The sequence below is a fragment of the Dermacentor andersoni genome, chromosome 4, assembly GCF_023375885.2.
Source record: "Dermacentor andersoni chromosome 4, qqDerAnde1_hic_scaffold, whole genome shotgun sequence".
In the NCBI taxonomy this organism is placed as follows: domain Eukaryota; kingdom Metazoa; phylum Arthropoda; class Arachnida; order Ixodida; family Ixodidae; genus Dermacentor; species Dermacentor andersoni.
Window position 1 is genome coordinate 211,853,017 of NC_092817.1, and position 27,355 is coordinate 211,880,371.

General features: G+C 46.8%; 1 protein-coding gene across 1 annotated transcript in view; it reads right to left on the reverse strand.

Moving 5' to 3' along the window:
* LOC126538479 (acid phosphatase type 7) overlaps positions 1 to 27,355 on the reverse strand; it is a 182,767-nt gene that overhangs the window by 92,854 nt on the left and 62,558 nt on the right. The window contains exon 4 of the mRNA XM_072288022.1: positions 11,047 to 11,229. Within this exon, the coding sequence (XP_072144123.1) occupies positions 11,047 to 11,229 (183 nt within the window). The remainder of the gene's footprint in view (positions 1 to 11,046; positions 11,230 to 27,355) is intronic.

Below are 27,355 nucleotides of genomic sequence, written 5' to 3' on the forward strand. Positions count from 1 at the left end.
CCGTGGAAGAACTTGAGCTTGCTGCCGCACGTCCCCGCCGCGTACGTTTGCGATGGCTACCCTGGCCGCGGGCTTGTGTGGTACCAGGTCTTGAATCAGGCTGCTGCTGCCGCTTGCCCCTTCGGCATTCACGTGCCAGGTGCCCAGTTTTCCCGCACGTAAAGCATTGCGCTTGAGAGAACTGGCACTGTGAGGGGGAGTGGGCACCACCACAGCGACCGCAGGTACTGCCCTTTGTCGCCAACTCGTTGACCACCGCTTCCGCCGACGGTGAGCCAGTCGCACGGGAAATCTCGCCGGCGTCCTTGGCGGCAGCTTCCTTTGCCAGCGCTGCCTTCACGGCGTCGTCCAGGGAGGGGTCGGGAAGCTCCAGGATTCGCGTCTGCATGGCGGGGTTGTTGATTCCGGAGACGAAACGGTCCCGGAGCAGCGAGTCCAGTTGGTCCCCGCAGGCAAAGGCACTCGCTAACCCTCGTAGCGCAGCAACGAACTACCCGAGGGTCTCTCCTTCCCGGCGGCTCCGGTTGTTGAAGCGGAAACTTCAATAGTGTGAACGGTTCTGGGTTGAAAAGCGAGCGCAGTATGGCGAGCAGCTCACCCAGCGTCTTAACGTGCGGCGTGGCTGGCTTGAGAAGGTCGAGCAAGAGGCTTAAGACGCGGGTGCCGCAGCTGGCCAGGAAAATGTCCCTCTGTTGGGCCTCGGATGTGTCGTTAGCCCGGAAGAACACGTGGACTCGCTCCTCGTAAATTTGCCAGGCGTACCCATCTCCCTCGAACGACTCGAGCCTTCCGTACAGCGGAGTGTCGACAGCAACGGGGGGTGGTGTTTCGCCGCTCGCGGCGGCGTGGGACGATGCGCTGGTACTCGTCGCCATCTTCGTCGCCAGTGTCACGAGTATCCCATTCTCGTCGTCAGTGTCACTATACACCAATGTTGCCTGCCGAGCTTAGCAGGCCACTGGGCCTGGCGGCGAACGAACATTATGCCTGAGGGGGCGTCACATGCTTGCTACAGGACGTACACCCCCTCCCACGGATAGACAACGTGTAAGACCAACTCTGCAGTTGACGGATCTGAAGACTGATTATTGCCTAAGTGAAGTCGGTGAAAGCGATCGAGCCCTCGTTTATTACTGCAGATTGCCTCTTAGAGTACAAGGCGATGCTATTCGGATTTTTTCTGCTCCCGAAACGTTCCAGCGTGTGATGCACGTAGGCCTAGCAGGATGGAAGTGGTAGACTAGCCTCCCCTACTTGGATAACGTTGAAGTTTTTGCACGAATTTCGAAGATCACCTGAGGCGGCTTCAGACCGTACTAGTAGCGATGAAGGCATCTGGACTTACCCTGAAGCCGGAGAAGTGCAGCTTCTTTGACGGGGAACTACTGTTCGTAGGCCTTGTCATCAGCAAGTCCGGAATCCGTCACGAACCGTAGAAGACAGTTTCCATCGCTAAGTTCCCACAGCCCATTGACATAATAGCGGTGCGCAGATTCCTTGGTCTATGGGCCTATTACAAGCGCTTTGTAACAGACTTTTCAGGCATTTCGGGGCCATTCAGTCATCTCACGAAAGCCGACGTCAACTTTAAATGGAATGCACTGCAAGATGACGCATCTGAGGAGCTTAAAAGACGGCTGCAGTCAGTGCCGGTGAATTACACATCGACGAAGACGCCGAGACGAAAATACACAACGACGCGAGTAGTATACGTGCCGTGCTAGATCAAAGGTTGGACGGACTTGAAAGCATGACAATTTAGCTTTGCGGGTCACTGTTAAAAGGGGAAGCGCATTGTTCTGCTACTGAGAAATTTGCCTTGTGATCTTTTGGGCTACGGCGAAATTTCGGCCGTATATATGCGGCAGATACTTCAAAGTGGTAAGAGGCAGACTTAAGGGATCCATCAGGACGCCTAGCACGATGCAGTCTCAGACTCAAGGAATTAGATATCGCCGTGTTGAATAAGTCCGGGAGGAAGAATTCTGACGCCGACTGCCTGTCATCATCATCATCATCGTGGTTATGTCCACTGCAGGGCAAAGGCCTCTCCCATACTTCTCGAACCACCCCAGTCATGCACTAAGTGTGGCCATGCTGTCCTTGCAAAGTTCTTATTCTCATCCGCCCACCTAACTTTCTGCCGCCTCCTCCTACGCTTCCCTTCCCTTGGAATCCAGTCCGTAACCCTTAATGACCATTGGTTATTTTCCCTCCTAATTACATGTCCTGCCCATACCCATTTCTTATTCTTGACTTCAACTAAGATGGCTTTAACTCGCGTTTCTTCTCACACCCAATCTACGTGTTTCTTATCTCTTAACGTTACACCCATTATTCTGCTTTCCACAGCTCGTTGCGTCGTCCTAAATTTAAGTGGAACCCTTTTCGTAAGCCTCCAGCTTTCTGCCCCGTACGTGAGTACTAGTAAGACACAGCTGTTATAAACTTTTCTCTTGAAGGATAATGGGAACCTGCTGTTCATGATCTGAGAATGCCTGCCAAACGCACCCCAGCCCATTCTTATTTTTCAGATTATTTCAGTCTGATGATCCGGATCCGCTGTCACTACCGGCCCTAAGTAGATGTATTCCCTTACCACTTCCAGTGCCTCGCTACCTATCGTAAACAGCTGTTTTCATCCGACACTGTTAAACATTACTTTAGTTTTCTGCAGAATAATTTTTAGACCCACCCTCCTGCTTTGCCTCCCCAGGTCAATGAGCATGCATTGCAATTTGTCCTCTGAGTTACTAAGCAAGGCAATATTATCAGCGAATCGCAAGTTATTAAGGTAATCTTCATTAACTCTTATCCCCAATTCTTCCCAATCCAGGTCTCTGAATACCTGCTGTAACACGCTGTGAATAGCATCGGGGAAATCGTTTCTCCCTGCCTGACGCCTTTCTTTATTGGGATTGTGTTGCTTTCTTTATGGAGGACTACGGTAGCTTTGGAGCCGTTATAGATATCTTTCAGTATTTTTTCATACGGCTCCTCTACACACTGATTCCGTAATGCCTCCATGACTGCTGGGGTTTCGACAGAATTAAACGCTTTCTCGTAATCAATGAAACCTATATATAAGGGTTGGTTATATTCCGCACATTTCTCTATCACCTGATTGATAGTGCGAATATGGTCTATAGTTGAGTAGCCTTTACGGAATCCTGCCTGGGCCTTTATTGAGAGAAGTTTAAGGTGTGCCTGATTCTATTTGCGATTACCTTAAATACTTTGTAGGCAACGGACAGTAAGCTTATCGGTCTATAATTTTTCATGTCATTGGCGTCCCCTTTCTTATGGATTAGGATTATGTTAGCGTTCTTCCAAGATTCTCGTACGCTCGAGGTCATGAGGCATTGGGTATACAGGGTGGCCAGTTTTTCTAGAACAATCTGCCCACCATCCTTCAACAAATCTGCTGTTACCTGACCATCCCCAGCTGCCTCCCCCCTTTGCAAAGCTCCCAACGCCTTCTTTACTTCTTCCGGCGTTACTTCTGGGATTTCAAATTCCTCTAGACTATTCTCTCTTCCATTATTCCATTTCTGTACAAATCTCTATAGAACTCCTCAGCCAAGTTCTGCCAGTTCTATTCTAGGTGTAGGGTTAGAGGCTTTCATATATTGGCGTTTTTTGATCAGATCTGTCGTGTCCTGCGACAGCTTACTGTTATCCTGTCTAACGGAGTTACCGCCGTCGTCTATTGCACACTCCTTAATGATGCCCATATGATTGTCGTTCATTGCTTCAACACTAAGGTCCTGTTCCTGAGTTAAAGCCGAATACCTGTTCAGTAGCTTGATCCGGAATTCCTCTTTTTTCCCTCTTTCCGCTACCTCATTGATCGGCAGGTTCTTATGTACCAGTTGCTTCCGGTCCCTGCTCAAGTCTAGGCTAATTTGAGTTCTTGCCATCCTATGGTCACTGCATCGCACCTTGCCGAGCACGTCCACATCTTGTATGATGCCGGGGTTAGCGCAGAGAATGAAGTCTATTTCTTTTCTAGTCTCACCACTTGGGCTCGCCCAAGTCCACTTTCGGCTATCCCGCTTGCGGAAGAAGGTATTAATTATCGGCCTATTATACTGTTATGCAAACTCTACTAATAATTCTCCCCCGCTATTCCTACAACCTATGCCATATTCTCACACTGGCTTGTATCCAGCCTGCTTCTTGTCTACCCTGGCATTGAAGTCGCTCATCAGTATAGTGTATTTTGTTTTGACTTGACGCATCGCCGATTCCACGTCTTCATAGAAGCTTCCGACTTCCTAGTCATCATGAGTGGATGTAGGGGCATAGACCCGTACGACCTTCAATTTGTACCTGTTAAGTTTCACAAGACCTGCCATCCTCTCATAATGCTATAGAATTCCTGTGTGCTACCTGCTATATCCTTATTAATCAGGAATCCGACTTCTAGTTCTCGTCTCTCCGCTAAGCCCTGGTAGCACAGGACGTGCCCGCTTTTTAGCACGGTATATGCTTCGTTTGTCCTCCTAACTTCACTGAGCCCTATTATATCCCATTTACTGCCCTCTAATACCTCCAATACTACTCCTAGACTGACCTCAGTAGATAACGTTCTAGCGTTAAACGTCACCAGGTTCAGATTCCAATGGTGGCCTGTCCGGACCCAGAGATTCTAAGCACACTCTGCTGCGTCACAGGTCTGACCGCCGCCGTGGTCAGTTGCTTCGCAGCGCGCGGGGGAGTAAGGGCGGGGTTTGATTGTTGTATTCCAATAGGAGGTTTGTGGCCAAGTACTGCACCAGGGTGGCCAATCCTGGACTGGTGCGGGAGTGCGTTACCGTTTCTGAGGTCACCGGGACTGCCTGTCGCGCAGCCCTACTAACCTGCCACCGCAAGGGGAACTTGAGGACGACGCCTTCCTAGAGAAAGGGGGTTTATTAAGATTGGACGGCAAGCGGGAGGGACCGCACGACGGGCACAGCAAAGACAGCCTCAGCCGGCGTCAACAGCTTGCAATCTGCGCTCGCACCTGCCGCCTAGACAGTGTCCGACTGTTGGGTGCATTGCTTCATCCCCACTACAGTACCCCGGCGGCAAAAGTAAGCCATCCTGGCGAAAGAAGGCGACGTGAGAATAGGGGTCATGATGAGGCGGCTCACGTGGACCACCTGGTGGCCAAGACGACGCTTGTCGGAGGATGGGGTGATCGGCTCAACAACATAGGTGAGGGTAAATAGGCGCTCGATGACGTGATGCGGGCCTTGGTACATAGGGGCAAACTTAGGAGTCAGGCCAAGGGAATGAGACGGCGTGCGGAGCCAGACTAGGGAGGCGACGGCGAAAGCTTGTTTAGTCAGATTGTGGTCATGACAATCTTTTTGGAGGGCTTGACTGTCCGAAGTAAAGGAGTGGGCCAGCTGCCGACACTCTTCAGCATATTTCGCCATTTCAGAAACTGGGCTCAATTCGGAGGCATCCGGACGATGCGGCAAAATGGTGTCGAGTGTGGTGCATGGTTCGCGGCCATAAAGAAGAAAGAATGGGGAAAAGGCGGTTGTCCACTGTGTCACGGTATTATGCGCGTAAGTGACGAAGGGAAGGACCACATCCCAGTGAGACTGGTCAGAAGTAATGTACATAGACACCATGTCTCCCAGCATGCGGTTAAAGCGTTCCCTTAGTCCGTTGGTCTGCGGGTAGTAGGCTGTAGGTGTGCGGTGAGCTGTACAGCAAGAACAAAGGAGCTCCTGAAGGAAATAGGACGTCAAGAGGACGTCAAGGAACGTCAAGTGTACCAGCTGAAGAAAGCGCAGCCGTTTCCGCATGCCGCGATAAGGATGTTTCACATGGCGCGAGTTTCAGTCAGTGGCACATCGAATTCCGTCGCTCAGCGACCGCCGCGACGTTGTGGGCTCTCCCCGACTGGATTCCAACAAGTTGGTCGCGCCGTCGCTGAGTCGCAGCAATCGGCACGATGTGGGAGGGGCAATGGGTGTGATAAAACAAAGCGCCGTCAAAATAGGCGCTTTCCTGTTTTACTGCGCGCTCTGTAAAATAATTTACACCCTAAAAAGTGAAAAAGGGTGTAAATGTGTCTGTAACTCACACCCCCAAGATGTTATCTATATAACGAACACCCTAAGGGTGTGCGTTATAGACAGATTTACACGCTTTTTCACTTTTTAGGGTGTAAATTATATTACAGTGCGTTGGTAGATCTGTGGAGCAATGTCGCGCGCCAGTTTTAGTTATGTTTTAATATAGCGTATACAGCAGCGTTTGCGGCTGAAGAGCTTCATAAACATTTTTCTTTTCTTCCGCTTATACAATTCGTTTAAAAGGAGAAGATGCAAGTCACCTGAACCCCAATGAGATAGCCCGCGACCGTGCGCGAGGTTTCGTATGCCGCGATGGGATGGTGTCTCGGGTGAGTTCGGGAGAGCTCGTCCACAGTGATCCACATGTTACTTTTCATGATGTCACCTCTCATTACAGAGGGAATAGGCAGAGCTTTCCTTTCCCCCGTCATAAGCTCAACAGGCCACAAGCTAGCACGCTCCGCATGCTCCAGACGGGGTCCTACTCCTCTAGAGGCTTTTTGAACATGCTCCACCCGGACATTGATCCACTCTGCCCGGATTGTGGCACTGAATTTAGATCAATAAATAACACGCTCTGGCAGTGCCCTGTGTTACAGGAGTTTAACCGAGTAGAAGACTGGATGAAGGCCATCACAGACACGAAACAAGACGTCCAGCTCCTGGCTGTCCAGAGGGCCCGTGAACGAGCGGATAGGCATGGCCTCTCTGTTCCGACATGGGACCAGCCAATGACTGGGTAGGGACCTGCAGGCGCCCGCTTAGCTCCTCAGGACCATAATAAAGTCTTTTGCTGCTGCTGCTGCAAGCTATCAAGGTCGGGAGAAGGACGCCGCTTCAACAAAATGCACGTACCCACTTGATCGCCACTGTCGTCAACGTCTCCCAGCATACATATTGCGCCAGCTACTTACACATGCACACTTAATAGTAGCATGGTCTTCTGCAAAAGCAAATACTCATCCAGGAAAAAAAGTTGTGGCTTCCATAGTAACAACGAAACTAGAGTGTACTAAACGGAACCACCCACCTACGCCGCACAAGCCGCACGCTCATACTTGCGGTGTTGTGCAGCGCCTCACTAACCGTATCTGCAAGCTGTCGTAAAGTCTCAACGCTCCTAAACGTTAAAAAATCGTGTACCTATTCTGTTATCGAATAATAAAAAGTAATAATAAATAATAAATAAATAAGTAAATAAATAAATAAATAAATAATAACATATTAAATAAAACATAATAATTCGAATATTTGACTAGTTTCCATATTGTTTTTATTTAAAGATGCAGGTATTGATACTCCGTGAGCAGGAGGCAACTTGCGCATCGCTGCGACGGAAATCGCGCTGCCGCAAGCGCATGTGAAAGCTGTCAGCGAAAATTGTTCTGTGACGTGGGCGGTAGAACGATTTTTTTCGCCCCAATCGCGCCATGTGAAACAGCCTTCGAAGGTCGACGGCGACGATGACCCATCTGTTACCAGCGACAGAGCACGGAAGTGGGCCATAAAGATCGATTCCGACACGGTCGAAGCGGCGTGCAGGACACGGTAAAGGCTGCAGGAGACCGCGAGAATGGCGAAATGGTTTCCGTGGTTGACACAATTGGCAAGACCGATTGTATTTGCGGACATTTGTGTACATACCAAGCCAGTAATAACGTTGTCGGAGTCACTCATATGTTTTCAGCGCACCAGCGTGAGCATGCTGCGGGTCAGAATGAAATCGGACCGCATGTGGACATCGGACATCGGACATCGGACCGCATGTGGCTAGGGATGACGAGCTGCCCATTGCGGCCATCCGGTTGATAGTTGCGACGATATAAGAGCTCGTAATAATGGCACTCGATGCAAAAGGAGCGTTCGACAACGTCAGCTACGCGGCCATCTTCAAGGGACTGGACGATCTCAACAGCAGACGAAGAATCCACGGCTACGTGACAGCGTTCCCATCAAACAGAACAGCCACGGTGGGGTTAGGCGACCTGCGGAGAGACAAGTTCCACACGCCTAACAAAGGAACCCCGCAGGGATCCGTGATCTCACCGATCCTCTTCAACATTACAATGATTGGGATAGCCCGGAAGCTGGATAGATCGACGGCATACATCACGCCATTTATGCCGACGATATCACCGTCTGGACTAACCAAGGCTCGCTCAGCCAAAAAGAAGAACGGCTACAAGCCGCAGCAACATGCGTGGAAGAATGCGTTAGGGAAAGGGGCCTCGCCTGCTCGACGGAAAACTCCGAGCTCCCGAGAGTCGGAAGAGGAAAACGCTCGGAAGAACAAATCAGCGTCACCCTAGAAGGACATAAGATACCAGAAATTATACCAGAAAATACCAGAATTCTGGGAATTGGGGTGCAGAGCAATCAACGCTGCACACACACCTTAAACCTACTCAAGCAAGCGACGGCACAGGTGGCACGTATGATCACCCGCGTCTCGCAAAAAAGAAGCGTCATGAAGGAGGAAGATACGGTCAAGTTCGTTAAGAAGCCTCATAATCAGCCGGATCACGTACGCCCTCCCATATTACAGCACAAAAAAAGGCGAACGGCACCAGGCCGACGCCATCATAAGGAAAGCCTACAAAACAGCGCTTCACTTGCCGACCAACACCTCGACAGAGAAGCTGCTGGCCTTCGGACTCCACAACACGTTCGAGGAGCTCAAAGAAGCAAAACTAGGGTCGCAGCTACTCAGACTCCACCAGACTACAACGGGCAGAAAGCTCCTAAAAAACCTGGGGCTTGCTATGTATATACATAGGGAAATTCTGCATGACCCAAATACACTGTCCACACTTTTGTCATCCGACAACTCGCAATATCACCTTAGGCATAACAGACTTAGAACACCTATGTTTAAAACCAAATATGGTACTCAGACACTCGCCTACCTAGTACCTCATTTCCTAAATAATAATCCGTAAATCGCTACTATGATTCAGGAAGGCAGATCTGCTCACAGTCTAAAGTAAGAGGTTTGGAATTATCTTATGCTAAATTCCTAATGGTACTTAACTGTCCTTGAGATCTCGATAACTTTTCTTTTTATTTTAGTAGTTTTCTCTCTTACATTTTTCTCCTATTTGCTATATAATGTTTTGTAAGACACATACGTATTATTTTCTTGTTTAAATATTTCCATGTTCTCGCGCATTACTGATGATATCTTATGTATAAAGTGTAGCAATCTTACTTCTTTGTATACTGGATTGCTTGCAGCATACATTTTGTTCTTTTTCTTGTTTCTACATTGTTCCACTGTATTTTCATGATGTTACACCCCCTGAGCAATGTACGGGTAGGGGGGCCTTTGTGAGGCAGTTGCATCTGCCTTTGGCCCCTACATCCCAGACAATGTATTGTCTAAATAAAGCATTCATTAATTCATCTTTTATTTCTTTGGGAACGGGGCAGCCGGCAGCTATTCAGAAGAAAATTCAATTTTGTTCGGCATATTAAGGCATCTTTAACGCGTGCACGTCACTTTGACGCGGTGAGTGTCTGTGCTTTTGTGACGTCGCGTGGCAGGCAGGTGAAGTGGGTGCAGCCCGAAATCTTTTGACCAATAGCAGAGGGCTAATGACAAAAAGGCGTTGAATTAGAAATAACTATTTTTCTTTTGTTCGATCAAATCATGCATAATCAGTGTGTACACGTCATATCAGATGGGGAGCTGTCGCGGTTTTCGTAACGACGAGTGACAGAGACGCGAAGTAGGCGTGGTCCAAAAAGTTTTCAACCAATCACGGAAGGCTGATTACCGAATTGCAATAGAAAGGTTTGGAATAGCTTTACGTTATAGCGCCCCTGTACTACTTTCTGGAAGAAACGCGGGCACCAGCAATTGCTCCGGAACCTTCGACGACTCATGTACAAAGCCGAGCCTAGCTGTCTTCAAGTGGCGCTGCTTCTGGCCAACGGGTCTTCCCTTCTGCTGTTATTGTTTTTCCTGTGTTTCCATATATATATTGCCTATCTGGATAAACGAAGGCAACAGATATACGGAAACACAGGAAAAACAAAAATAGTAAAAGGGAAGAGAAAAGCGGACACAATAAAACACAGAGGGCTATGGGGATACAATAGGTACGAGGTGCTCCGGGGCATTTGGAATAGTGTGATGGTTCCATGACTTGCATTTCTAAATGCGGTTGTTTGCTTGAAATCAGGGGTAGAATCAGGACTCGATGGCAACCAAAGGTCAGTGGGACGCCTCGCTATGGGCGCTTGCGGGAAGAGCACAAATAAAACTGTGCAGGATGAAATGGTCTGGACAAGATTTGAAGTGAGGGAAGCTCACAGTCAAATGAATTATGAAGAATGACTGAGGAATATGGAAGAAAGTGATGGGCTGGGAGAGTGTTCAGGTATTTGTACAGGAATAACACTGATTCGCAGCGGAGGAAAATAAATAGGAAGCTTACCAGCAAGTACGCGGCCTCTATGGTGCGTAACACAGCAACAAAGAGCGTCAAGCGGAAAGTCACAGATGCTGAGATAATCCCAGGGATGGCGGCAATAGAACAGAAACCTGCCATGAGTAACTACGTAAGAGGCAAAAACGAAATCAGGAAAGAAACAAGTTAAGATAACTCAAAGTGAAGCTCAGTACTTTTCGAGGCGAGATCAGCATGCCTGAGATCATGCACTTATAAAGCGATGTATAAGAAGAAAGAAGAAGCATGTGCTTGCTGCGTTAAAGCTAGGGGAACGATGGAGCATGTTGTGTTAGAATGGGAAGATGTCTGCCCAGCGGTCGATTTAGGAATCATTGGCCTCCTTCAAGCCCTTGGGTTCAGCGAGAGCAGGGGGGAAGTAAACATGTCCACAATAGAGACCAGTAAGAGGCGACTGGAAGGTTGGCGGAAGAAAAGCAAGGAAACGAGAAACTGAGGCGTACAAGTCCACAATAGGGGTTCAGAAACAGCGAGAGAGTATGAAGGCTTCCTCTCACCAACGTGAAGGGCGGCATCGATGGTTCCTTTCTGGGCCTCCTCCTGCAGAAAAGGCAGCGACTGGGCGTTCACGTTGCCCATGTCCCCGAACACGGCCAGCCGGGGACTCCACCTGGCGCTGGCGTTCTTCGCCCGGAACCAGAAGGTGGCACTCCAGCCCATCCGAGAACCACAATGGTACACTGCAGGTAGCGCCGCAGCCAACACTCAATCAGCAGGTGCGATAGTTAAGCACAATTCTAATTTCCAGGGTCCTCACCAGTAGGCATACTAACTGGTAACTGAAGCATTTTTATACCAACAGATTACGAGACACATTAGCCACGCTTATGTCACTCTTGCGGCAGAAGCATGTGACTACTTAATGAGACGTGTTATCCTATAAGGAAAGGATTATTCAGCCTTACTTCTTACCGTCGTTCGTGTTTTTGGTTTATGTATGTGACAATGCATTTTCATTGTTTTCGTTATCACTTGCTTTTCTTAATGTAGCATGGCAATTTTTCTTCTTTAGTGTGGCCTCTGGTGATATATGTAAGAATTTAACTCTAATAAAACTATGTTGTAAGTACAGTGCATGTCAAGCCTATGTTCTTCGTCTTGAATCCATGAATCCGCACCACTTGCCCACCTCTCCGCCACCTTGCAGTAGGCACACTGTAACATCCTTCGTTGATTGCAATAAGAACCCTTAGAAATCGCCCAGGACAAGCTTCCGTAAGGTAGGCAGCATTAATGCGCAAATCACACGTCTCGCACATTTTGAGCACTTTACGTCTGTCACCCATAATAAATTAATTTAGCTGAAAATGACATACTGTATCTTAAATGCGGCCTGCAGTTAGCGTGGAAGCGCAATAAAAAAGCTGTATCACTTCAGATAATTGTCTCCTAATGCGTAGCATTCTTTGACTCGACAGTTATTTAACGTTTGCCTTTGTTTCCCAAGTTTCAGTGGGCCCATCCCGAAAATTCAAGTAGGCCTACGCAGTGGCGTAGCACCGGGGGAGGGGACGTGGGCCCGGGGTGTCAGGTGGGGGGCGGGTGCCATATGTCTGTCATGTGTCATGCGTCTCTTTCTGCCAGATTGACAAGGTGTAAAAAATAAAGAATGCTTCGGTAACCAGCAGCGCAAGCTCATGTACCAGATGTGTCGTGTGGCAGAATTTTCGGCTGCAGCTTTATCAACATCCTACGTAATAATTGCACGAACGCGCGGGCTGAAAAATTTAATTCCTCAAGTTATCGCTAAACTACTCGACTTAGCGGAACGTTTCGTGTGCAATGCACTCGTGTGGTGCGTTCATGTCCCACTATGGTTTGTGTGTCGTCACTATGTAAACAGTGTTCCATTAATCAGTTGTGTACCGTTTGTATTAGTTTTGTATCAGTTTCAGGGTGTTTGTCTAGCTAACGGTGCTAGTCATAGCTAACCATCTCTTTGTCATTTTAATTGCTGTTGCCAAGGTGGCGACCTACGGGGCGGGGTATTGAGCCCTATTCTCTTTAAGCTGACTATGGAAGGCCTTGCTGAAATACTACGCAAGACAATTCACCTATCAGTGTACGCTGATGACAATTTTCTTTGATCTTCTGCAGTGACTCTTCTTCAAGTGCGCGCAAGAATTCAACGGGCAGCCACCCGAACTTATTTGTACCTCCTTATACAAGGCCTTAGTTCGTCCATCGAAAAGTGCGCGTTACTCGTGTTTACGCGCAAACCCATGACACCGCACCCTGTTTCCCTCAATGGCCAGGCTATCAAATACCAGAAGTCTCACCGCTTCTTAGGTGTGATTATTGAAAGGGACCTTTCATGGAGGCTCCACTGCATCTACCTGAATTTAAGGCAGAAAGCTGGGCTAGTTGGTGGCTATTCGTATGAGGGAACATCGCACCAGTGCGTAAAAAAGTACACGGACAGGAACACGAAAAAGGCACACCGAACGCTAGACATCAACTGGCTTTATTCTCAGGATGACACAAATATATATGCAAAAGGACACGTGCTACATCATTAATCCCTAAAGCGCATGCGCATTGGCACCTTATTGTGCAAGAATTTTATTTCTTTTGCCGTCAAAGATACGTCAGGCTTGCTGACGCAAGCCTGTTTTTGCCGATGAATAAGGAAGGCCTCGAGTATTTCACGCTCTCTCTGCCCTGTGCTAGAAGTGATCACTTGAGTCTTATGAAAGAGCGGCATGCATTCATTCTCACAGCGCTTGCAATGTGCCGCCAGGCGCCCAGATCCCGATGGTGCCTCGACAAGCAGCTTGTGCTTCATTAGTCGAACGTTGATACACCGGCCAGTTTGGCCGATGTAGCAGCTTCCGCATGACAGTAGAATTATGTACACCACATTTGTCCTGCACTCCACATAAGGCAGTTCATGTTTAATCGGGCAGGGTGGTTTCCTGCAAGTGGCGCCATTGACAACTTTGCAAAGTTTCCCGAGTTTATCCGCTGCCGTGAGCAGAACTCGCACATTGCCTTTCTCCACCACCTTTTTAAGGCGGTGTGTCAGCTGGTGAATATAGGGCAGTGCCACGCATCTAGCCCGCTCATGAGCATGTCGCTCAATCGTCAATGCCCTATCACCAGCTTTAACCACTTTCGTCAGGCCTTCAGCCACGGACGCCACAAGTTCCCTAGGGAACCCTGCCTTTGTCAGGGGAACTGCCTGTAAATGTACACTTTAATTATCCTTGTGTGAGCAGGACTTGCCCAGGGCAGCGCGTAAGCATGTCTTGGCGATCCATTTCTTTACTAATTTGAAGTGGGCCGAATCAGAATTAAGCATACTTTTTTTTGTCCATGGCTCGTACATATAACAAACGCGAGAGTCGCTGAAGAAAAAATCAACATCCAAGAGCTGTAGGCTACCTTCGTTGTTAAGCTCATGGGTGAAGGTCAGACGTTGAGCGCACGACTTAAAAACAGCTAACATCATTTGGACTACCACCTCGTTCCCAGCACCTTGACCAATGTGCGCGACAACCAGAAAGTCATCGACGTACCTAAAAGTTTTTAAAATTTGGTTGTCTTCAAGGCACGCTTGAGTGCGTCTGTCCAAACTAGCTAAAAGAATTCACTCAGCACGGGGGCGATGCGTAAGCCTATGCACACTCCGTCGCGCTGGATGAATCTACCGCGCTCAATATTTACAAAAGTAGCAGAAAGATAAAACTCTAAAAGCGTTAAAAATTTCCATAGAGATACCCGCATGGTTTTGTAAGCCCACAGTTCCCAACAATTCAATACTGTCCTGCACTGTCGCTAACATATCACTGTGAGGAATGCAATAAAACAGGTCTGCAATGTCTTAGCAGTTGTTAGCCTCCAATGACCTCCCTTCGTAAGAGAAACAATCAATAATGACCTTTGAATTACACGCGTAGCCACAAATTTTGTTCGGGGGGGGGGGGGGGGGGGGGGCTCACGTTGCAGCTCCGCTTCCTCCTTAAGAGGAAGCCGAGCTGACACAGCAAGCTTGTCCCTTCGACTGTTATAACAGATGCCGTTTACAGAACCGCAATATCTGTTCTTCATGCACAGCTATTAGTTTGTAAACGTCGTGCTTCTACTTTATCAAACTTTCGAATTTTTCACAATATTTTAAACAAAGTTCAGGCCCTATCATCGAAGTACTGTTTTGAACAGACACTAGGATTTAACTTTCTCTCTCAAATGCAACACATTTCAATAAAAGCGATTAGCAGGATTATCTCAGAAAGCGTTTCTGCGTTTTACATGTATTTTAATAGGCCGCGTCGCATTGGGCCCGAGCTAAAACTTGCTCTTAAACAATTTGTCGAGGGATCAAATACATGAATAATAACTGCATTGCCATTGCCGAAGATGCTGCAAACGAATTCTTGAACGCTACGCACTGTCAAAACAATAAAATATGTATTTTTTCATAAAAGAATATACTCGTATGTGCCAAAAATTGTGCCCAAAATAACTGATATCAATGCTTCCATATTTTTGTCTATTTATCAAGTAAAGAAAATATCACACGAACTTTAGAACTATATCAGATCAAAACCAGGAAAGCAGTGTATGCCGCTGATATGAAAAATGAAAAGGCAATGAAATGAACAAGTTGAGGACAAATATGTTAATGAAACTTTGTCATTCAAGAACCGTGTTTACATTCTTGTATTTATGCAATGGCCAGTGAAAAATCTCAATGACGCTGTCGTTTCTTCCAATGCATTACGCAGGAGCAGCTGTCCCCTGTCAAGCATCGTGAGTAATTGCACCGAAGTTTTAGTCGCGATAGAGAGCACGTATAAAAAGCCGTTCTGCGAGATATACGAGGGCAAGTCAAATGAATGTGAGCCGACAAACGGGGGTACTTTATTTAAAAGTAGTCTTCATGGGAATTTCGACATTTGTTCCATTGACTAACGAGTTGCGTGATTCCGGTCTTATAAAACTCCATGGGTTGCTGCTGCAAAAAGTCTGTAACTGTCTCTTTCACGTCATCGTCCGGCACGAATCTGGTTCCCTTGAGCTGTTTTTTCGGTTGCCCCAAAATGTAGAAGTCGCAAAGTGACAGGTCTGAGCTGCATGGCGGATGCTGCAGCCTTTCCCTCTTGAACTTTGCCAGTTTTGCATTAACCACATCAGCGACGTGGGGACAGGCATTGTCGTGGAACAAGATGACCCCATTCGTCAATTTTCCACGTTGTTCGTTCTTGATTGCGACACGATGCCGTTCTGGCGTTTCACAATATCGGAAACAATTGATAGCATCTCAAGATTTAGCAAATTCTATCAGTAACGGCCCCTTACGATCGAAAAAAAAGTCAACAGCACCTTTCCGGCGGAAATGATGGCCTTTGCGTTCTTTGGGCGTGGTAAATTCGAATGTTTCCACTGTAAGCTTTGCCGTCGTGTTTCAGGCTCGTAGTAGTGGCACCAAGTTTCGTCCCCGATCACAATTGCAAACAAGAAGTCGTCGTCCTCATTGTGATACCCGATCAGATGAGTCAAGGCAGCGCGAAACTTCTCCGTCTTCTCGCGGTGGATCAAAATCTTGAGGATCCATTGCGCACACAAGAGCCGATAACCAAGAAGCTCATGAATTATGGCGTGAACCGAACCGTGACTGATGTTAAGACGGTCTGCCAGTTCATCGATGCTTATCCTCCGTTCTTGTTTCATCAGCTCATCAATCTTTGAAGTTGTTTGGGGAGTGATTGCACGATGGTTTTGGCCCGGCCTTGGAATGTCTTTGCAACTTTGCCGTCCTTTGAACCGTTTGCTCCAACGCTTCACAGTGGCCAATGATATGGAATGTTCAATGTACACGGCAGCCATACGGCGATTAATTTCTGTTTGGGAAACAGCTTCAGCTCTCAAAACTTCGCGACACCCAGCTGTTCAACTTTTGAAGTGTCCATTATGTGACGCAACCATATTCAACCCAGTGTATGTGAGCATTAAAGAACATTTATCTTCACACCTGCGTGTCACTTTTGTCACATGCCGCTCTCCTACACGCATGCCTCGCAGATAATGAACTGAACCATTATTTCGCAGTTAGGGTAGGATCACTTTCGTTTGACTCGCCCTTGTACATTAGAAATGCAAGGATAGAATGGAATATACAACTGCGAAAATACGATTTCATGAAGGACAAAAAGGTGTCACTGGAAACAAAGTTTACTGCATGTATACACAAACCCTCGCAACAAGATATTTAAGTATACGTATAAGTCTCCAATGAGTCTATGTATGTAAGAAAAAGTAACTGTATATAATGCGTCAAACAAGGCAACTAAACATGTTGCGCAATCATAGATTCACAGAATCCTAGATTCCGCCTCTATTCCATTCACTCCCCATGATGTATCGCGCCTGACGGAAGGCGGCACGCTTGTTCCCCGCTTTTCTCCTTTGCGCACACAAGGCTGAGTCACCATCGTCGGCTCACCCATTCCTCCCCCCCCCCCCCTTACGCTTTCACTCGCACGTACAGTATGCAGCGCGCGCTCACGATGTTATCACCCTTGGACTTTATACGAAACATGAGGGCGACGGCAGGAATACGCCGTGAGTGTTTATATAATTGCTATCGCAATAATATAATAAACGTATCCGGCAACTGAAGCGTCCCGTCGCCCATTACTTTCCGCAAAAGAAGTAACAAAATCGAACTTTCACCATGCGACAATTCGCTGCGCCGCTACAATGTAGTTTTTTTCTGTGGGGCGGGGGCACCGAAATGAAAAAAAAAAACGCATAGGAAAGTATGTTGGCCAGAATCGAACGCCTACTTTGGGTACGTAATGGGGCTACAGAAGGTCCACTGGTCCACTGGGAACCATACGCATACTGCTCAGTATCCTACACCGGCGAAACAAGACTTTCCGGAAAGGTTCCGCTCAAGGAACGCGGTGCAATCCTTCGAGTCCCCACAGTGATGGCGGCGAGCGAGCATTGTTTTTTTTTTTCTCGTCTGCTAGCCATAAAGCGTCCAAATCTTTGCCAGGCGACAATCCCCTCGGCCAGAGCAAACCGACCGCGCAGCGAAGTTCGCCGCGCGGTGGTCGGGGCCATACGAGAAAAACGTATGCATTCTGGCTGGCTCTGGCAGCCCGCGGGTAGGGTAGCGAGAAAAAAAAATTGAAGAGGCTCAATGTGTCCTCGCGAATAAAAGTCAAAATAGAAAAATAAATAAGAACGTAGTTACTTTGGCTGGCTTTAGTGTCTTGACATAGATGTTCTGACGTAGGTTAAAAAAATGTTGATATTTTTTTTATGTCACATGACGGCACAAATGAACCACCAGAACGCTTCGTCTCATTGAACCTCGCAGCGTGCTTTGTGAACTTGTCTGCTAGTGTGTTGATTTGGCTTGTCTCGTTGTATGTTCCGATGTAAGACTTTAGAGAAGTCAATGGACTTTGGCGTCAAATGTTTATAACAACATTAAACCCACAAAGTTCCGCAATTGAAAATCTAAAGCACAACTTTGGAAATGCCAATGCACCTTTCACATCAAGAGCTTATGAGATTTATAACCATAAAGTTTCGCAATTGATATCCATGCGCTCCATAAATTCCGCGGCCTCAGCGCGATGCCGCGGCGATCCCGCTCGCCATCAAAACGCCCTTGAAACTTTGTGCTCGGATGGGACTGCTTGGCGTTATGTGACTCCCGGTGTATTGGCGTTTCCACGAAATCCAGCCAGAGTTCACAATCTTCGCGGTTAAATGTCTTTGCGAGCGTCAAAAAGACATTCTAGACAAAATCCAGAATGATTTCTGGCGCCGGGGGTCGCTTTGGTCGGCGGTGCATGGACAGCACTAAAAAATTTCGGGCGGGGGGGGGGGGGGGGGCTGAAGCCCCATAAGACCCCCCTGGCTACGCCCCTGATGACCAGGGTAGTTGGATAAGTATAGGAGAGGCCTTTGCCCTGCAGTGGGCGTAGCCAGGCTGATGATGATGATGATGATGATGATGTAATCGTCGGTAAATTTTTTGTCCGCAAGATAACAGAACCTAATGCATAATGTCGATTTCACCGTCGACAAACAGACACATCCCTACTGCTAATCAATTTTAAAGCACTGTTAGGAAGCTGCTTTGAATTTTTCTTTCTTCTTGGTGCCAATTCTAGCCAATTTGTTGGGCGAATACATAACGACGGCTACTCCATAGCACTTTCTAAAGTTCTTAGCAAATGTGAGTTTGTGTGCGTAGGAAATAACTGTTCATCGTTTTGGTCTACGATCACTCTGGTTTTTTTGCTTGGCCGTTGTTCCTTCGTCTTTGTAGACTTGATCCTTCTTTCATAGCCTTTAGAGGCTTCAGAGATAGTGTGTTCAAGGAAACCTGCCTGACCTGATCTATTCACTTGTTCTTGAAGACTGAGACGCACACCGTCTACTCACGATTTTTCCAACGTGACCGGATGAAGGAAAGTGCTATACCGTGCTTGAATATCTTGGAGTTGCTGGAACTGAAATTAAGCAGTGGTTTCAAGGTTCTTGAGTCATAGTGCAAGCAAACAGCCATGAGGAAAAATTCAAATTTTAGGTCTAGAAAAGAAGTGCTTCTTTCTGCAGAATTTCAGCAATACAAGCTAACTTCACAGGCACCATGGTGCTGTCAAGGCTTGCACGCAATAACATGAAGACTTTCATATCTATCGTAAAGCTGAAGGCGGTTTAAGTGAACCACTGATACGGTATACAGAATATTGATATTTTGTCAGCACGTGCGCCAGCCACGATGGAGCACTAAGTGGTGCGCATGGCTTTTGATGGTGCGCTTTCAAGTTTTGAAAAGTACCCTTTTTATCACGTAATTTAACTGTAGTGTTAGTTTTCTTCATGTGTGTCCTAATCAGTCAGTTAAGAGTTAGCACAAGTCCCGTGTACTTCCGTTGTCCTTGGTCGAATTGTGCGCTGCACAGACTTCAACATGAACGCCTACCAGCTCGCTCAGTTTTTCTTCTTAACTCTCGCTGATGTGTAGCGACACGTTGTTTCGCATTTAGAATATGCTTTGCTATAAATATTTCCTGTAACCAGTCTTCTCCCTAATGTTGTTTACATTCGGAGCGATAGATAAACAAATAAACAGTAAAGCACGCGTGTTCATTGAGTTAATTTAATGTCGTCCGCCACGTGACCGGCTTTGGTAACGTACAGTCTTGGTAAAAAAAAAAAAAAAAAAAAAAAACCTTAAGGGCGCTGTGAACTGCCGAGGAGCGGCTGCGTTCCGCTATCGCGGCGCTGCCACCGCCGGCTCGCGCCAGCGCTCGCTAGCACCGAGGCTAAATAGCGCGAGGGAAGCACGTCTCTTATGGTGAATTCCACTGGTCCATCTGGACCACGTTTTCTTGCTCCGTGGCAAAGAAATTGAATTCCACTGGTCGATCTAGAGCAAGTTGGCGCTTTCCATTGGCTGATTGGGATCAACCGAAATGCTCCTCGTTGATCCGCCGAGCAGAGACAGATTTCACCGGAACCCCGACGATGCGTTCGCGTCACTTCCGGATTGGTCGGGTGGCTTGGTTATTTCAGCTCTTTTTGAGGAGTTCTTTGGTAACCCTATGCACTTGTTTACATTCTCGGAATGGCGTTCGTTCAACCGTGCGGCAGTGCTCCTTGCCTTGAGCGATTCTGACAGCAGTTCGTCGGAAAGCAGCAGTAGTGACGTCGAGCAGTTGTACGCGGCTTACGAAATGAAATCGCGATATGGTTGGCGGATATGGTGGGCGCCGAACTCCCGCTGAACTTCCTGCCGGAGCCTGTTTGTTTTTCGCTGGTCGCTGAGGATTCGGTCGCTCTGGCGCAGATTCGGCACCCCGCTCCGAGTCGACCAGTGGAATTTGCCATTACTCTCAGGCATCCTTTGATAACAGCGCTCGTGAAAAACTAGTGCAGCGTTCGCTATGCCAGCTGCGAGCTCGTCTTCCGGCCGCCGTAGAACGGTGCTTCGCCTGAGTAACTGCGGACGCATGGGTGAAACTGCCCGGTTTCCATGCCGCGCATTATAGTATAAAAATTGTCCTGGTCATTGAAACTTACTATTAGAGTAAGTTTCCTACACATTCAAAAGCGAGATCCTTCGCACTATGCTTTTAGATATACATTTCGAATGTATTTCTGAGGCGAAAACCAAAGATAAAATATGAACCTGACATCTCTTAGTGATATCTATCATTGTACCAGGATGCATTGTGACATACAGGCAATTCACTCATCGTTCATTTAAAAAGGGCTATAAGCAGTATTTTAAACTACGAAGGCTTTCTTTGGAAGGGGCCTGTAACCACTGTTACAGTATTTCAAATACGTATACCAGACGTCTCCACTAAGGAACGACCACCCGATGGTGTTCGACGGTGAAGTTCTTTAAATAAACCCACAGTGACATAATGAGAACTTTTCGGAACTAGAAGACGTTTGCGCTGCCTGAGCAGCCGATTAGTTAGACCCCTTCCCTCCACATTCTGGAAATTTCCCACTTCCCGGCCTCTTTTGATGTCTTCGTGCATACTGCCTCAATGTCGTTAGGTTCTACATTAGAACACACGGGAGGCCAGTGTAAGTTCATTCCCTTTCCATTGGGAACCACGCATTTGAATCCCTTAACGTAGACCACGGCCACGAGTATATAGCATTCTCGCACAGTGAAAGCGTCACGACAGTGGGGCTGTCGCTGTCAGGAGGTATTCCGGTCATAGTGTACTGAGGCGTCGTTCGTCTTTGCGAGAAAGGGCTCCACAGGTAGTTTTAAAAAAAATGGGTTATACCTAGCGTCCTCTCAACCAACATAAGGATCTTGGCTGGTTTACAAACAAACACAAGGGCAAGCTGCAATTATCCGAGGCAACCACAGACCAAGCCACGCTCAATGCCTTGAAGGCATGCTCCCTTCTGTGATTTCTTCGAGAGATGCAAGTGACACTGTGAAGCTTATGCTTTCTTGAATAATTTGCGGCTTGTGACATTCACGATGACAAATACGAGCTGCCATTGTGGCATAATATTTACTAAAGCATTCAGCTGCTGAAGTTAGATCTTAGCTACGATGCTCGCAAAGTGCCCCAGTTCGAGCATGCCCAGGGCTATTCATAGAGTTGTTTCTTTGTTTTGGTCCAGAAAAAAATTACCTGATGATTACGAACCTCGGAATTGCGAAATTTGAGCCTATCGTGTAGGCAGCAAACGGCATGCATGAAGCCGTTCGGGCGGCTTCCGCTTGGCCACCGTCGCTTTCGCGCCGCACTCGGTGCACTAGTTTTTAACCAGCGCTTTTATGAAATGATGCTTGAGGGTAAGACACATGATTCCACATCCCTCTTTATCCTCCGCGCAAGCGAGCTCGTCGACGGGGGCAGCGCCGCGGAGAGCAGCCGCTCCCCGGCCGTTCGCAGCGGCCTTAAGTTTTTTGACCAGGACTGTATGTCATACATCGCGACTCAAAGCAGTGAACCATGATGTACCAGTTTTTATGCAAATTTCTTCTTGTACTCTAGTGTACAGTGGGCGAACGAAAGAATTGAGGCTTCTTTCGTTCGCCCACTGTGCATTATAACCAACGTTTCTACAAGAACGTCGCCCTGGCGAAGACCTTCGTTGAAACGTTGCCCTTTTGTTCGACCGCCGCTGATCACCTCAAGAGTCCATCTCACGGCGACTTCCCTATTGTTTGGATTTTGACAATGCAGCAACGCAAACTTTTGATCGAAGAAATCAGCCGTATTAACGATGTCAAGGAATGAGAACACTGCTAGGAGCGCAATATTACAACACAAATTTGTTTGCCGTGCGCTCCTAGTCTGAGGAACGTGACGTGATACTGGTTCAAACATCAGCAAGGGGAGTACGGTAGCGCGATTAAAAGACGGGACAAAAGAAGACACATAGGGACGCACGCAGCGCTAACTTCCAACAATGTTTATTATTGAAAACCAGGTCGTGCTTATACACTCAGCCAACATGAGTCACAGCCACGTGAACAGATTAACAATCAGAGCAATACATTGTGATATGTTAAGCCATGCGCAAAAATTTCAGTTCTTTTTCAGAGAGAGCCAATGATGGTTTGCTGATACATGAATCCCCTAGGGCATCCATCTGCTCGGCTTCCATTATAAGTCTAGTGAGTTCGCACTTATTTCTACCGGTTATGATTGTTGATTCGAAGAGAGGGAAGCACTTATGTTGCTTACAATGAAGGGAGAGAAACCCATCTGATACAAGTTTGTCGACTTTATTTTTGTGTTCGCGCAATTACGTCGGACAGTCGGTCAGATGCATTAATGAGAGACTGCGCGAACACAAAAATAAAGTAAATGGAGGCTTTCCAAAAAGAGCTTGTCAAACAGGTTCAAGAGCTCAGAAATGCTCGGAAGGTCGTTGAAAAGAGACTTGAAGCAGCCGAGGAATAGCTGAACAGGGCCGCCATTGTGAACGAGAATGTGCGTGACAATGGAACGCAGACCTCCGACGCGACAGGCCAGGGATTGTCACCCGGGTACTTGGAATTCGTGCAGTGTGATGAAGGGTTAGCTGGAAAGAGCGGCAGCTACCTCGAGGTCGCCGCGCGGGAAAAGCAGGAGCCCAGGTGACAATGCCCCTTGTCGAGTTCGAATCACGCGGAAAAGGACAAAGGGAAACAATGCGAGGTAGGAGAGAGTGAAAGGATGATTATTATCGGCGACTCAAACATGGCTAGTTGCTCAAAAGCAATTGTGGAGAGGGTGAAAGGCGATAAAAGAGTGGCGGTAGGGACATTTCGAGGGCGGACACTGGGTTCTGTCATGAAGCAAGCAAATGAAAAGTTCGCGGAAAATGCCCACGTGCGCAACCTTGTCATAGTAGCAGGTTGGCTAAATGACGTCCTGAAGAGGAAAGGGACAGGACTAGCCCAGCGCTTGGCGAAGGGGGTGGACGACCTGCGCGAGCTACCCCTCAGGTGCACATCGTGGTGGGCACGGTGCCAGAGGTGCCTGTACGTGACAGTCACGTACAAAGAGCCATAGTGGTCGCTAATGAGGCAATATGGAAAATGAGCCGAGAGAAAGGCTTCGAGGTGGTCGAAGTAAACAGGGAAGTGAGAAGGTGTGCTGGTTTTAAACGAGACGGGATCCACTTCAATTACAGGCTGGCACAAGAAGTGGGCTGGCGAATTGGTGGTAACGCTGTTGCTTTTTTTAGGGGGCCCGCGGGCGCTCAGGAGGCCAGAGTAGACATTAGGGAAGAAGGCCCCATAGGGGAACCTCAGAAGAGCATCGCCGTCGATAGCAAGAAAAGGAGGAAAGCAAGAAAGAGAGCTCGCCATGCAATAGGCTACATAAACATGCAGGGCGGCAGAAGAAAGCAAAAGTGGGCAGAGATTACGGAGCCGTTAAATAGAGAACGAATAGGCGTGTATGCGGCTTCAGAAACACGCCTAAGAGACTCGCAAGAGCCGGCAGTTATTGAGAATTATGTTTGGGAAGTGTGCAACAGAACTAAGTTGGAAAGAAAGGGAGGGGGAGTCGGAATGCTCATCCATCAGGGAGCCGAATGGAAAAGAGTAAATTCAAAATGTCAAGAGCATCCTTGGTTATCAGGTACAATGAGTGGGAAAAAAAACCTTGGCTGGGCGTTACGTATTTGTGAACCGGAAATAATTGCACAAAGAAGAATAAAGAGTTTGTGGAATGCATAAGCGCTGATATTAAGGGTTTCGGGAATGGTTCTGAAATTGTCCAATTAGGTGACATGAATGCCCACATACATGATATGGATGGCTATACCGACAACAACGGGAAGTCAATGCTAGACCTTTGTGAGCAACATAACGTTGTTATCGTGAATACAGGGCCTAAGTGTGAAGGGCAGATCACATGGGAAGTGGGAAACCGACAATCGACCATTGATTACTGTATGATGACAGAAGGAATTCATGATAAGTTGAGAAAAATGGTCATTGATGAGGAAGGGTATAGCAGCGTAGGGAGTGACCATAAACGCATCATTTTGAAAATGGGATATGTAGTTCGGAAAGAAAGAAAGAAGCGGAAAACGGCCAGTCCAAATTTGAACGCTGAACAAATAGCAAATATAGTCACCACAGTCGAGGAAGAAATTGGCAAATGGCCAAGTAAAGAGTGGAAATATGGTAAGCTTCTAAGTGTAATAACGATAGAAATACGGAAGAGAAACAACATGTTCGTTGGAAAGGAAGAAAGAAACCGAAAAGCTGGTGGAACAGGGAGATACGCGAAGCGATCGCCGAGCGACAGAAAGTATCTCGAGAGCACAGGCAGGCGAAGAAGGCGCAGTTGCCGCAGGAAGAAATAATCAATAAGTGGGAAATATACCGGTAGAAAACGTCTATGGTTCATATACTGGTGCAGGCAAAATTAAAAGGTGAAAGTGAACATTGGTTGTCAGAAATACGTGAGAAAAAGAAGGCTGCAACTTTACGGAGTAGCCTTCACGGAATCCTGCCTGGTCGTTTGGTTGATGGAAGTCTAAGGTGTTCCTGATTCTATTTGCAATTATCTTAGTAAATACTTTGTAGGCAACGGAGAGTAATCTGATCGGTCTATAATTTTGCAAGTCTTTGGCGTCCTCTTTCGTTTGAATCAGGATTATGTTAGCGTTCTTCCAAAATTCTGGTACGCTCGAAGTCATGAGGTATTGTGTATACAGGGTGGCCAGTTTTTCTAGAACAATCTGCCCACTATCATTCAAAAAATCTGCTTTTACCTGATCCTCCCCAGCTGCCTTCCCCCTTTGCATAGCTACCAAGGCTTTCTTTACTTCTTCCGGCGTTACTTGTGGGATTTCAAATTCCTCTAGGCTATTCTCTCTTCCATTATCGTCGTGCGTGCCTCTGGTACTGTATAAATCTCTGTAGAACTCCTCAGCCACTTGAACGATCTTATCCATATTAGTAATGATATTGCCGGCTTTGTCTTTAACGCATACATCAGTATTATATTATATATATTATATCGATACATAAATCTGCGAAATTAGTTGTTTATGCTGATGATACAAGCATATTTCTAACAGGAGAATCATCTACTGAACTGATTCAGGAAGCAAAATTTTTATTATTACAGTTACAAGAATGGCCTAACCAAAACTACTTAAGAATAAACGTCTCGAGATCAAAGCAGTACTCTTTCGCACTAAAAACAAAGGTGTTACAATAATTAATTATTTGTCAATTGAGGGATCTCCAGTGGATGTTTTACCAAGCTAAAAAACATGGGGAATAATTTTTCATGAGAAAATGCTATAAAATACATATATTGAAACCGTGTAAGCTAAGCTGTCGTAGTTAGTTGCATCAATTTTCTGAAACCGCAGTGTCCTACCACGTAACGTAGTGAAAATTATTTAAAACACCTTGTTTCTATCTAGGTTAAACTATCACCATATGTTATGGGAAACAACGAAACAAGTCAACTTCCAGAAATTGCAGACATTACAAAAACGTTTTTTATGAGCTGTAGATAGTGTTTGCATTTACACCAGCACTTCTCCTGTGTTCCGCAGATGCGATATATTGCAACCCAGTAGGATCTATGGTGATAGAGTGTGCAAAACACATAAGCAAGAACTAAGAAATGGTGCGTCCTTTCTGCGGGAACTGGCTTATCTGGCAGAAAACAAAACCGTGTATCCCGCAATAAATAATGAACCTTGGAAAGCTGGACCATACAAAATACATACGGCCATAAAACAGTTCAAAACAAGTCACCAAGACTCCTAAATACATTGCGCAGAAACAAGCTTACGTTAAAGAGCACAACTTTCGAGGAATTACGCATTTTTTCAAACCCCCTAATACCTTTGTTTCTTACCACTGCAAATGTACGTAGATGTGACATTAGCTTTGTTTTTGTGTTTGTTGCGTAATGTTGACCATCTTTCTTTTTTCTTCTTTATGTTCTTCCTCAAGTTGTAACAATTTAATATGTACTTTTTCATTGTTTAGGAGTTTCTGTAGGTACACTAAAATTTATGTATATGACATGAGGTAGCTGTGCAGCCGCTATATTGTGGGGGCCTCTGGCTTCGTCAAGCTGTCTATGTGCGCAGCTCCTTCCGCTGGTCTTCAGCATCATGTATGTATTTGATACGAATAAATTTTCTTCTTCTTCTTCTTCTTATTATTATTATTATTGTTGTTGTTATTGTTATTATTATTTCTCAAAATTAAATAAAGCTGCAGGTCTCAACGATGGAGTCAGTCATCAGCACAGAACGGTTCCTGCATCTAGTACTGTGTTGTTCGACGAAACGCTGATCCACGGATGCCTTAAGGTCTTGAATACTTCCGTGTCCTGCTGCCGCGATGGCATCCCTTCCGCTATTCTAAAAGTTTACGGCATTACATTAGCTCCAGTACTGATATCTATATTTAATTACTCTTTAACTACTTCCACTTTCCCTCACATGTGGAAAACTACTCGCGTATTTCCTGTATTTAAGTCTGGCTGTAAAACCGATGCCTTGATTATCGCCCGATTTCCCTTCTCTGTGCCTCGTCTAAGATTTTTGAGCTTGCTCTTCATAACTTATTGTCCTGTACTGTGAAGAACCAACCTATTGCAAACCACCATAGATTTCTCACCGGCCGATCCAGTACCCCAATTCTTGCATGTTTCATGGCGCAGATCTCCACGCCGGTACTTCAAAGGGGGAAGTTGACGCTGTTTACTAGGAGCCCTAGTAAAGCTTTTTATGTAGTCTGCCGCCCACTGCTCCTGATGAAGCTTACACACTGTGATGTTGACTCGTCAGTTGTCAATCTCTTGCGCAGCTATC